Below are 12,500 nucleotides of genomic sequence, written 5' to 3' on the forward strand. Positions count from 1 at the left end.
TAGTGTGTGTGTGTGTGTGTGTGTGTGTGTGTGTGTGTGTGTGTGTGTGTGTGTGTGTGTGTGTGTGTGGGACCTAGCTAGTGTGTGTGTGTGTGTGGGACCTAGGTAGTGTGTGTGTGTGTGTGTGTGTGGGACCTAGGTAGTGTGTGTGTGTGTGTGTGTGTGTGGGGGACCTAGCTAGTGTGTGTTTGTATGCTAGTGTCATGAACTGAATTGCACCCCCTTGCATACTTTGACATGAGGAAGTATATGGACAGTCTGTTGATGATGGCTACTGCATCTCCCCTGCTACAGGTCTGTCTGTCTCACTACCCTAGTACACAGTACACACTAAACACTACCCAAGTACTTTATAACTGTAAGGCCAAGGAGTGAAGTGGAATCCTATTCCCTATATAGTTCACTACCGTGCTTCTACACCTGCATTGCTTGCTGTTTGGGGTTTTAGGCTGGGTTTCTGTACAGCACTTTGAGATATCAGCTGATGTACGAAGGGCTATATAAATAAATTTGATTTGATTACCTTTGACCAGGCCGCTGATCCAACTTAGGGCACAATAAAAGTAAAGCACTATATAGGGATTAGTATTCACACTGCCTTTTTACACATGTTGCTACAGCCTGATTTTAAAATGGATTACATTGATTTAAAATGGATTCCATTGATTTAAAATGGATTCCATTGATTTAAAATGGATTCCATTGATTTAAAATGGATTCCATTGATTTAAAATGGATTACATTGATTTAAAATGGATTACATTGATTTAAAATGGATTACATTGATTTAAAATGGATTAATGGATTCCATTGATTTAAAATGGATTACATTGATTTAAAATGGATTACATTGATTTAAAATGGATTACATTGATTTAAAATGGATTACATTGATTACATGGATTTAAAATTGATTCCATGGATTTAAAATGGATTCCATTGATTTAAAATGGATTACATTGATTTAAAGTGGATTAATGGATTCCATTGATTTAAAATGGATTCCATTGATTTAAAATGGATTCCATTGATTTAAAATGGATTAATGGATTCCATTGATTTAAAATGGATTAATGGATTCCATTGATTTAAAATGGATTCCATTGATTTAAAATGGATTCCATTGATTTAAAATGGATTAATGGATTCCATTGATTTAAAATGGATTAAGATTTAAAATGGATTCCATTGATTTAAAATGGATTAAGATTTAAAATGGATTCCATTGATTTAAAATGGATTACGTTGATTTAAAATGGATTTCAATATCAAATGAGAATTATGTTTTTAGATATTACATTTTTTTGTATTTAAAAAAAAACAAACTGAAATGTCTTGAGTCTAAGTATTCAACCCCTTTGTTATTACAAGCCTAAATTAGTTAAATATTTGCTTAAAAAGTCACACAAATTACACGACTAGTAGTGATGCATCGATATTACACTTTTGGCCGATTTCTGATTATTTTCCTTGCCCAAAAAACCCGATATCGATATTTAAAGTTTTAGCGGCCTTTTAAGTATTTTAGTAAAATAGTTAACACACTCACACACACAGATGCTGCGGTCTAAGGCGTTGCATCTCAGTGCAAGAGGCGTCACTACAGTCCCTGGCTCGAATCCAGGCTGTAACACATCCGGACGTAATTGGGATTCCCATTGGGCGGAGCATAATTAGCCCAGAGTCGTTAGGGTTAAGCCGTCATTTTAAATATGAGTTTGTTCTTAACTGACTTGCCAAGGTTAGATAAAATAAAAAAAAACACAGCCAAAACAACACGAGAGGCTTCGGGACAAGTCTGAATGTTCTCGAGTGGCCCAGCCAGAACCCGGACTTGATCCCGATCGAACATCTCTGGAGAGACCAGAAAATAGCTGCACAGCAACGCTCCCCATCCAAACTGACAGAGCTTGAGAGGATCTGCAGATAAGAATGATAGAAACTCCTCAAATACAGGTGTGCCAAGCTTGTAGCATCATGCCCATGAACATGGGGCGGCAGGGTATGACCTAGTGGTTAGAGCGTTGGACTAGTAATCGAAAGGTTGCAAGTTTAAATCCCCGAGCTGACAAGGTACAAATCTGTCGTTCTGCCCCTGAACAGGCAGTTAACCCACTGTTCCTAGGCCGTCATTGAAAATAAGAATTTGTTCTTAACTGACTTGCCTGGTTAAATAAAGGTAAAAAAAAGACTCAATGCTGTAATATACTAAATAATATATGTGAAATTAGTTTTGATTAGAATGGATCATTATCATGCACCTGTCTGGAAACGGGGTCAGTGGGAAAATATACATGTCATCTATACAGTTAAATAGAGAATGGGGGATACTTTTCCCGTGTTTCATTTGAATGCCTGCCAAGTAGGCTATACTCCTGTTTGTAAAGGGAAGCAATGTGTTTAATATTAGGAAAGCTGATGAATAAATATAGTAGGCCTAGCCTATAGAAAGCTGATGGGATCCTCCTCTTTTTATTAGAGGCCATCACTCTATTTTCTCACACAAATGCATAGCCTATGGAAATGTTGAGCAACATGAGCTCATGGGCTCTCGTGAAGTGTTTTTAATTAGATTTTCTAATACATTTACATTGATGTCAGCGTGACTAGAGGGACAATAGAGTGCTGAGTACCAGGCAGTGATTAGAGGGACAATAGAGTGCTGAGTACCAGGCAGTGATTAGAGGGACAATAGAGTGCTGAGTACCAGGCAGTGACTAGAGGGACAATAGAGTGCTGAGTACCAGGCAGTGATTAGAGGGACAATAGAGTGCTGAGTACCAGGCAGTGATTAGAGACAATAGAGTGCAATAGAGTGCTGAGTACCAGGCAGTGATTAGAGGGACAATAGAGTGCTGAGTACCAGGCAGTGACTAGAGGCAGTGACAATAGAGTGCTGAGTACCAGGCAGTGATTAGAGGGACAATAGAGTGCTGAGTACCAGGCAGAGGGACAATGATTGAGTACCAGGCAGTGACTAGACAATAGAGTGCTGAGTACCAGGCAGTGATTAGAGGGACAATAGAGTGCTGAGTACCAGGCAGTGATTAGAGGGACAATGAGTGCTGAGTACCAGGCAGTGATTAGAGGGACAATAGAGTGCTGAGTACCAGGCAGTGACTAGAGGGACAATAGAGTGCTGAGTACCAGGCAGTGATTAGAGGGACAATAGAGTGCTGAGTACCAGGCAGTGATTAGAGGGACAATAGAGTGCTGAGTACCAGGCAGTTAGACAGTTTGGTATACTACTAATGACAGTCAGCAGCATTATGACTCGTGACCGCCGGTGTAGCGGCCAACTCTAAACCCTAAAACCCCATAGACCACGTGTGTTACTCAGTCCACGGAAGGTAGAGTCTCTGCTGGTTTGCTCTCCTCCCCGTTTACTCGATTTGATTAATTAAGATCACTAATTAGTAAGGAACTCACTCTCATTAGTTTAATTGAAAGGAAAAACTCAAACCATCAGACACTCTAGGCCCTCCACGGAATGATCTAGACTAAATATTATATGTTATGTTGACAAGACAGCCGAGTGACCACTCTGACAATGGAAATACATGTCCTCAATGATTGAAGGCAGGCGAGATCAGGTGGGACCATTCTAGCCAATGAGAGGGCAGGTGATGCCAGGTGCATCCCCTTATATCAGTACTTTGGTAAAATATATATGACGCTTCTATTCCATCCAATAAGACTCACGTGGCCATTACACTCTTGTCATAGATCTTATTTTTGTCATAGATCTTATTTTTAGATCTTATTTTGCACGGAGTAAATTCTCTTGCTTCGCCTCGTCCTCTCTTCCTAGACCAAGGTACACGCACAGAGAGCCTGTGTATCCGTCTGTGTGTGTCTTTGTGCGTGTGTTTTTCTTGTGAGGTGTTTGTTTTGAAGATGCTCTTTGTATCCCTGAGTGTCCCATGTGCCAATTTCTAATGTAATGTGTGTTTCTCCACAGACAAGCTGAACTCCTGTCTGGACCAGATGCGTGAGGTGCTGGGTGACACAGTGCCAGAGTCTGTCCTTACCCAGGTTGCCTTGCAGTGCGCCTTCGACCCCGAGAGAGCCCTGGACACCATCCTATCAGGCGAGAGCACCGGTGCTCCGCCCCGGTCCGCTAAGACGCATCAGGACGCACCACTGCCCCAGGGAGCCAATAAGGAAGGACCACTGCCGCAGAGAGCGAATAAGGACATGACAGCTGCGCCAAGATCCAATCAGGAGGCATCAGCCACCCCACAACCAAAGAAAGGTATGCCTGGACCACAGAGCAGGGGAGAATGATGATCACCTTACTGTGTTTGGCCGGTTGGATTTTACTCTCAGCATAAATGACACAGGGATGTAGTTGTCGAAGACTGTTAGCGAAATGAACCAAGGTTCTCCTCCAACTCTTCACTTTGAAAACATTGTAACAAAATTCTCTCTCTCTCTCTCTCTCTCTGTCTCCCTCCCTCTCTCTCCCTCCCTCTCTCTCTCTCATTCTCTCTCTTTCTCTCTCTTTCTCTCTCTCTCTCATTCTCTCCCTCCTTTCTCTCTCATTCTCTCTCTGTCTCTCTCTGTCTCTCTCTGTCTCTCTCTGTCTCTCTCTGTCTCTCTGTCTCTCTCTGTCTCTCTCTGTCTCTCTCATTCTCTCATTCTGTCTCTCTCTCATTCTCTCTCTGTCTCTCTCATTCTCTCATTCTGTCTCTCTCTCATTCTCTCTCTCTCTCTCTCTCTCTCTCTCTCTCTCTCTCTCTCTCTCTCTCTCTCTCTCTCTCTCTCTCTGTCTCTCTCTGTCTCTCTCTGTTTCTCTCTCTCTCTCCTGTGATGTCCTGACCCATCCTCCTCTCTCAACTCTTGGTAAGGTAAGGAGCCTGCCTATCCAACTCTGACACTGTACTCACACCAACTCTATGTCCACCTACCGATCCTCTGAACCTTAGTGACCTCCTAGCGCGGCCTGTGAAAGGTCATTGTCATGACACTCACAACCTCTCCACTTCGACTCTGAATTTCGCGGCGGGTTCCGCAAGGCCCATGGCGACGGTTGCCGAGGCGGGGAGCAGCAGCAGCCTGGCCCAGTTGATGTCTGAGCATGTTCAGAAGGGTCAGAGGGTGGGACTCCCCTCACTGTCCTCATCTACTCTGGCTGTTCTTTCTGGCCTGTCATTGGGCACTCTAGCGTTGTTAAACTCCAACTCCGCCCCCATTGCTACAAGTCCCCCCAACCACCTTGCCTCCTCTTTGGGTAGCTTGTCCTTAGGCAACCCCAAACTGACAGCTCCGAGCGCCAATATGGCCCCTCCCTCCTTCGGCAGCCTGAGCTCCGTCCTCCAGAGCAGCCGACCAATGGAGATCGCGACAGGGGGGGGGGCTAAGGGGGCGGATCCCAAAGGAAGCCCGTCATTGGCTGAGCTGATCCAGGAACATTCCAACAGCAGCCCCACCCTCTACAGTACACTCCCCGGTCTCTACGGGAACAGCTCAATCCCCATTGCCCACGGCGACACAGCTCAGACTGCCGTCGGACCAGCGCCAGCTCTCACACGCTCCCTGTCCCATCTCCCACAACCCCAAGGACCTCTGAACACACACTGTTCCCCCAAGACCCAGATCACAACAACACCAGAACCCCAAGTCCTCCCTCTGTCTCTGCTGGCCTCTCACCGTCAGCCAGTAAGCACGGTGCCAGCAGCAGACCCAGACGGACAGGTAGTACCACCTCCTGGCCTATTGGGGGAGCTCTCTCCACTAGCCTCTCAGCATCACAACAGAACTTTCTCCGACACCCCACCATCACTCTCCCTCGCCGCGCTCCTGTCACCAGGGAAACCACAGCCGAGAAGTATCCAAGAGGGAGGAGTCAGAGACAAACCCCGCCCCCTTTTGTCACCCACTCCCCTGAGTCTCCGCCCACCATGGGGTGATCAGAGTGTTGATCTAAGCGCTCTCATGGCCCAGTCGTCCCACGGTGGAGTGTTGTTCGCACGTCGCCATGACAAAGGCCTCTCCTCGCCGTCCGCGGTCGCCTTGAGGTCAGACCACCACCGCCACGGTTCCTCTGTGTTCGCTCGACCGTCCGTCTTCGCCCTGACCCTGTCGGTGCGTGCGCCCAGCCGGGGGAAGAGGAGGAGGATGATGATGATGAAGGAGGCTGTGGGAGATCTGAGGTTAGAGGTCGGAGGAGGAGGAGGGGGTCACCCGGCGTTTCTGTACGGAACACAGACCCAGCTGGTCAAAGCTAAAGAACATACGCCCCTCTTACCCATAACCCCTTTCACCTTCGACACGCCCTCCCCCGACGACGTCGTACGAGCCAATCAGAAGAAGGCCTTCACCCGCGAGTAAAGGTCACTAAGGAAGTGGACTGTCTGTTGCTAGGCTATGCCCCAAATGGCACCCTACATTACTTAGGTCTCTGTTTTAAAAGTAGTGCACTGTTCAGGGAATAGGGTACCATTTGAGGCGTAACCAAGGTGATTAAAGAACAACAGCAGAGCTGTTGGAGGTTTTATAAAAGAAAGGGATTTTACATTTTTTTTATTTTTAAACAGCTGTTTTTAAAGTTATCTGAGAGTTGTATTAAGAAATGTGAAAGTGTGTTTTTTTCTATTTTTTCTACTGTAGGCGAGGGAGGATTTTGCTTCCATTTTTATTTGGATAGTCCAGACAGCCTATCCTATCTATAGCATGAGGGTTAGGTTAGAGGTTAGAGGTTAGAGGTTAGGGTTAGGGATAGTCCAGACAGCCTATCCTATCTATAGCATGAGGGTTAGGTTAGAGGTTAGAGGTTAGGGTTAGGGATAGGGATAGTCCAGACAGCCTATCCTATCTATAGCATGAGGGTTAGATTAGAGGTTAGAGGTTAGGGTTAGGGATAGGGATAGTCCAGACAGCCTATCCTATATCTATAGCATGAGGGTTAGGTTAGAGGTTAGAGGTTAGAGGTTAGGGTTAGGGATAGGGATAGTCCAGACAGCCTATCCTATCTATAGCATGAGGGTTAGGTTAGAGGTTAGAGGTTAGAGGTTAGGGTTAGGGATAGGGATAGTCCAGACAGCCTATCCTATCTATAGCATGAGGGTTAGGTTAGAGGTTAGAGGTTAGAGGTTAGGGTTAGGGTTAGGGATAGTCCAGACAGCCTATCCTATATCTATAGCATGAGGGTTAGGTTAGAGGTTAGAGGTTATAGGTTAGGGTTAGGGATAGTCCAGACAGCCTATCCTATATCTATAGCATGAGGGTTAGGTTAGAGGTTAGAGGTTAGAGGTTAGAGGTTAGGGTTAGGGATAGTCCAGACAGCCTATCCTATATCTATAGCATGAGGGTTAGGTTAGAGGTTAGAGGTTAGGGTTAGGGATAGTCCAGACAGCCTATCCTATATCTATAGCATGAGGGTTAGGTTAGAGGTTAGAGGTTAGGGTTAGGGATAGTCCAGACAGCCTATCCTATATCTATAGCATGAGGGTTAGGTTAGAGGGTTAGGGTTAGGGATAGTCCAGACAGCCTATCCTATCTATAGCATGAGGGTTAGGGTTAGGGATAGTCCAGACAGCCTATCCTATATCTATAGCATGAGGGTTAGGTTAGAGGTTAGAGGTTAGGGTTAGGGATAGTCCAGACAGCCTATCCTATATCTATAGCATGAGGGTTAGGTTAGAGGTTAGGGTTAGGGTTAGGGATAGTCCAGACAGCCTATCCTATCTATAGCATGAGGGTTAGGTTAGAGGTTAGAGGTTAGGGTTAGGGATAGTCCAGACAGCCTATCCTATATCTATAGCATGAGGGTTAGGGTTAGGGATAGTCCAGACAGCCTATCCTATATCTATAGCATGAGGGTTAGGTTAGAGGTTAGAGGTTAGGGTTAGGGATAGTCCAGACAGCCTATCCTATCTATAGCATGAGGGTTAGGTTAGAGGTTAGAGGTTAGGGTTAGGGATAGTCCAGACAGCCTATCCTATATCTATAGCATGAGGGTTAGGTTAGAGGTTAGAGGTTAGGGTTAGGGATAGTCCAGACAGCCTATCCTATCTATAGCATGAGGGTTAGGTTAGAGGTTACAGTTAGAGGTTAGAGGTTAGAGGTTACAGTTAGAGGTTAGGATAGGGATAGTCCAGACAGCCTATCCTATATCTATAGCATGAGGGTTAGGTTAGAGGTTAGAGGTTAGAGGTTAGGGATAGTCCAGACAGCCTATCCTATATCTATAGCATGAGGGTTAGGTTAGAGGTTAGAGGTTAGAGGTTAGAGGTTAGAGGTTAGGGTTAGAGGTTAGGGATAGTCCAGACAGCCTATCCTATATCTATAGCATGAGGGTTAGGTTAGAGGTTAGGGTTAGGGTTAGGGATAGTCCAGACAGCCTATCCTATCTATAGCATGAGGGTTAGGTTAGAGGTTAGAGGTTAGGGATAGTCCAGACAGCCTATCCTATATCTATAGCATGAGGGTTAGGTTAGAGGTTAGGGTTAGGGTTAGGGATAGTCCAGACAGCCTATCCTATCTATAGCATGAGGGTTAGGTTAGAGGTTAGGGTTAGGGATAGTCCAGACAGCCTATCCTATATCTATAGCATGAGGGTTAGGTTAGAGGTTAGGGTTAGGGTTAGGGATAGTCCAGACAGCCTATCCTATATCTATAGCATGAGGGTTAGGTTAGAGGTTAGGGTTAGGGTTAGGGATAGTCCAGACAGCCTATCCTATCTATAGCATGAGGGTTAGGTTAGAGGTCAGAGGTTAGGACAGCCTTAGGGTTAGGTTAGATTAGTCCAGGGTTAGGGACAGCCTATCCTATCTATAGCATGAGGGTTAGGTTAGAGGTTAGAGGTTAGGGTTAGGGTTAGGGATAGTCCAGACAGCATATCCTATCTATAGCATGAGGGTTAGGTTAGAGGTTAGGGTTAGGGTTAGGGATAGTCCAGACAGCATATCCTATCTATAGCATGAGGGTTAGGTTAGAGGTTAGAGGTTAGGGTTAGGGATAGTCCAGACAGCCTATCCTATATCTATAGCATGAGGGTTAGGTTAGAGGTTAGAGGTTAGGGTTAGGGATAGTCCAGACAGCCTATCCTATCTATAGCATGAGGGTTAGGTTAGAGGTTAGAGGTTAGGGATAGTCCAGACAGCCTATCCTATATCTATAGCATGAGGGTTAGGTTAGAGGTTAGAGGTTAGGGTTAGGGATAGTCCAGACAGCCTATCCTATCTATAGCATGAGGGTTAGGTTAGAGGTTACAGTTAGAGGTTAGAGGTTAGAGGTTACAGTTAGAGGTTAGGATAGGGATATTCCAGACAGCCTATCCTATATCTATAGCATGAGGGTTAGGTTAGAGGTTAGAGGTTAGAGGTTAGGGATAGTCCAGACAGCCTATCCTATATCTATAGCATGAGGGTTAGGTTAGAGGTTAGAGGTTAGAGGTTAGAGGTTAGAGGTTAGAGGTTAGAGGTTAGAGGTTAGAGGTTAGGGATAGTCCAGACAGCCTATCCTATATCTATAGCATGAGGGTTAGGTTAGAGGTTAGGGTTAGGGTTAGGGATAGTCCAGACAGCCTATCCTATCTATAGCATGAGGGTTAGGTTAGAGGTTAGAGGTTAGGGATAGTCCAGACAGCCTATCCTATATCTATAGCATGAGGGTTAGGTTAGAGGTTAGGGTTAGGGTTAGGGATAGTCCAGACAGCCTATCCTATATCTATAGCATGAGGGTTAGGTTAGAGGTTAGGGTTAGGGTTAGGGATAGTCCAGACAGCCTATCCTATCTATAGCATGAGGGTTAGGTTAGAGGTTAGAGGTTAGAGGTTAGAGGTTAGAGGTTAGAGGTTAGAGGTTAGAGGTTAGAGGTTAGAGGTTAGGGATAGTCCAGACAGATCGACTATCAACAAAACTCTTTGTTGATAAACAACTGCTTGCTAAGGTTACGGTTAGAATAAGGGTTAGGGTTAGAATAAGGGTTAGGGTTAGAATAAGGGTTAGGGTTAGAATAAGGGTTAGGGTTAGAATAAGGGTTAGGGTTAGAATAAGGGTTAGGGTTAGAATAAGGGTTAGGATTAGAATAAGGGTTAGGATTAGAATAAGGGTTAGAGGTGAGGGTGAGGGTTAGGGGTGAGGGTTAGGGTTAGAGGTTAGGGTTAGAGGTGAGGGTTAGGGTGAGGGTTAGGGTTAGAGGTGAGGGTTAGGGTTAGAGGTGAGGGTTAGGGTTAGAGGTGAGGGTTAGGGTTAGAGGTGAGGGTTAGGGTTAGAGGTGAGGGTTAGGGTTAGAGGTGAGGGTTAGGGTTAGAGGTGAGGGTTAGGGTTAGAGGTGAGGGTTAGGGTTAGAGGTGAGGATGAGGGTTAGAGATGAGGGTTAGAGGTGAGGGTGAGGGTTAGAGGTGAGGGTTAGAGGTGAGGGTGAGGGTTAGAGGTGAGGGTTAGAGGTGAGGGTTAGGGTTAGAGGTGAGGGTTAGGGTTAGAGGTGAGGGTTAGGGTTAGAGGTGAGGGTTAGGGTTAGAGGTGAGGGTTAGGGTTAGAGGTGAGGGTTAGAGTTAGAGGTGAGGGTTAGAGTTAGAGGTGAGGGTTAGAGTTAGAGGTGAGGGTTAGGGTTAGAGGTGAGGGTTAGGGTTAGAGGTGAGGGTTAGGGTTAGAGGTGAGGGTTAGAGTTAGAGGTGAGGGTTAGGGTTAGAGGTGAGGGTTAGGGTTAGAGGTGAGGGTTAGGGTTAGAGGTGAGGGTTAGGGTTAGAGGTGAGGGTTAGGGTTAGAGGTGAGGGTTAGGGTTAGAGGTGAGGGTTAGGGTTAGAGGTGAGGGTTAGAGTTAGAGGTGAGGGTTAGAGGTGAGGGTTAGAGGTGAGGGTTAGAGGTGAGGGTTAGAGGTGAGGGTTAGAGGTGAGGGTTAGAGGTGAGGGTTAGAGGTGAGGGTTGGTAGATAGTTGCCATATTACTATCCAAAGGAACTTTTACCAAGAGGTTTTGTACATATTCTACTTTTGATGGGTCTGTTTGTTTGGCTGATAACATTCTATTTTGATTCTGAAATATTTTTTTAAGGTGAATCTCCTTTTTTTTGTTGCAGTGTCTCTTTTCTAGAAAGATGAGAAAGAAAGGGGTTAGTGTGTCTGCAGGTCTGCAGCTGCTATGGGAAATATGGATCAGTAAACCATTATTCTGGTTCACCACTGTGTGTGTGTGTGTGTGTGTGTGTGTGTAGGGGGGATATATCTGAGTTTTAGAGGACACCTGGAGTTTTTCCCACGTATGAGCATACACACACACACACACACACACACACACACACACACACACACACACACACACACACACACACACACACACACACACACACACACACACACACACACACACACACACACACACACACACACACACACACACACACACACACACACGAATAGCTTTAATGGTTTGCTAAATACAAGGTATTTTAAGTTAAGAGAATGATCTTAAGTATGACGTGACAGCACTAATGAAATAAAAACGAACATCTGATTGTGTTAAACTGAAAGCTTTTTAAAAATGTTTTATCCATCAGAAGTATCGACTGGTTGAAACACTGAAAACACACTGTTGCCATTACATTTACACCCTTTAAAGAAAGAATTCACACTTCACCACTATTTATTTAAAAACAAACACCTTAAACTACCTTCTGAAGTAAACTGTCACACCTGACGTGTTCCCAGGTGCAAAATCACGACTCCCATCACAGCTGGATGTTTTCAACAATTGAATGGATCTATTTACCGACATCTGACAGTCTGTTCATTTACATTTAAGTCATTTAGCAGACGCTCTTATCCAGAGCGACTTACTTTTCCTTGTCTTACATGTCATGTCTGTTTTCCCTGTTTCCTGATTTCTGTCCGGTTTAGGTAAAGATGAGACAGTTAGCTGGGGTAGTTGGCTGAGTGATGGTCCTTCGGGGGTAGTTGGCTGAGTGATGGTTCTTCAGGGGTAGTTAGCTGAGTGATGGTCCTTCGGGGGTAGTTGGCTGAGTGATGGTCCTTCGGGGGTAGTTGGCTGAGTGATGGTCCTTCGGGGGTAGTTGGCTGAGTGATGGTCCTTCGGGGGTAGTTGGCTGAGTGATGGTTCTTCGGGGTAGTTGGCTGAGTGATGGTCCTTCGGGGGTAGTTGGCTGAGTGATGGTCCTTCGGGGTAGTTAGCTGAGTGATGGTCCTTCGGGGTAGTTAGCTGAGTGATGGTCCTTCGGGGTAGTTAGCTGAGTGATGGTCCTTCGGGGTAGTTAGCTGAGTGATGGTCCTTCGGGGTAGTTAGCTGAGTGATGGTCCTTCGGGGGTAGTTAGCTGAGTGATGGTCCTTCGGGGGTAGTTGGCTGAGTGATGGTCCTTCGGGGGTAGTTGGCTGAGTGATGGTTCTTCGGGGGTAGTTGGCTGAGTGATGGTTCTTCAGGGGTAGTTGGCTGAGTGATGGTCCTTCGGGGGTAGTTGGCTGAGTGATGGTCCGTCAGGGGGTAGTTGGCTGAGTGATGGTCCTTCGGGGGTAGTTGGCTGAGTGATGGTCCTTCGGGGG

At 45.7% G+C, this 12,500-nt stretch overlaps 1 protein-coding gene across 50 annotated transcripts in view; it reads left to right on the forward strand.

The window, feature by feature from the left end:
- LOC124017601 (proline-rich protein 36-like) overlaps positions 1-9,936 on the forward strand; it is a 13,202-nt gene extending 3,266 nt beyond the window's left edge. The window contains exons 2-8 of one of the 50 annotated variants that reach the window (XM_046332836.1): positions 3,962-4,255; positions 4,856-7,457; positions 7,520-8,221; positions 8,256-8,709; positions 8,794-8,813; positions 9,087-9,156; positions 9,328-9,936. In XM_046332836.1, coding sequence (XP_046188792.1) covers positions 3,962-4,255; positions 4,856-6,333 — 1,772 coding nt within the window. In that variant the 3' untranslated portion in view covers positions 6,334-7,457; positions 7,520-8,221; positions 8,256-8,709; ... (1 more) ...; positions 9,087-9,156; positions 9,328-9,936. Of the gene's footprint in view, positions 1-3,961; positions 4,256-4,855; positions 7,458-7,519; positions 8,222-8,255; positions 8,717-8,793 lie in introns of all 50 variants that reach the window. The other 49 variants (XM_046332809.1, XM_046332814.1, XM_046332817.1 and 46 more) reach the window with 49 other exon arrangements.
- The last annotated feature ends 2,564 nt before the right edge of the window (positions 9,937-12,500 follow it).

This window comes from Oncorhynchus gorbuscha, unplaced genomic scaffold (genome assembly GCF_021184085.1).
Source record: "Oncorhynchus gorbuscha isolate QuinsamMale2020 ecotype Even-year unplaced genomic scaffold, OgorEven_v1.0 Un_scaffold_286:::fragment_2:::debris, whole genome shotgun sequence".
In the NCBI taxonomy this organism is placed as follows: Eukaryota; Metazoa; Chordata; class Actinopteri; order Salmoniformes; family Salmonidae; genus Oncorhynchus; species Oncorhynchus gorbuscha.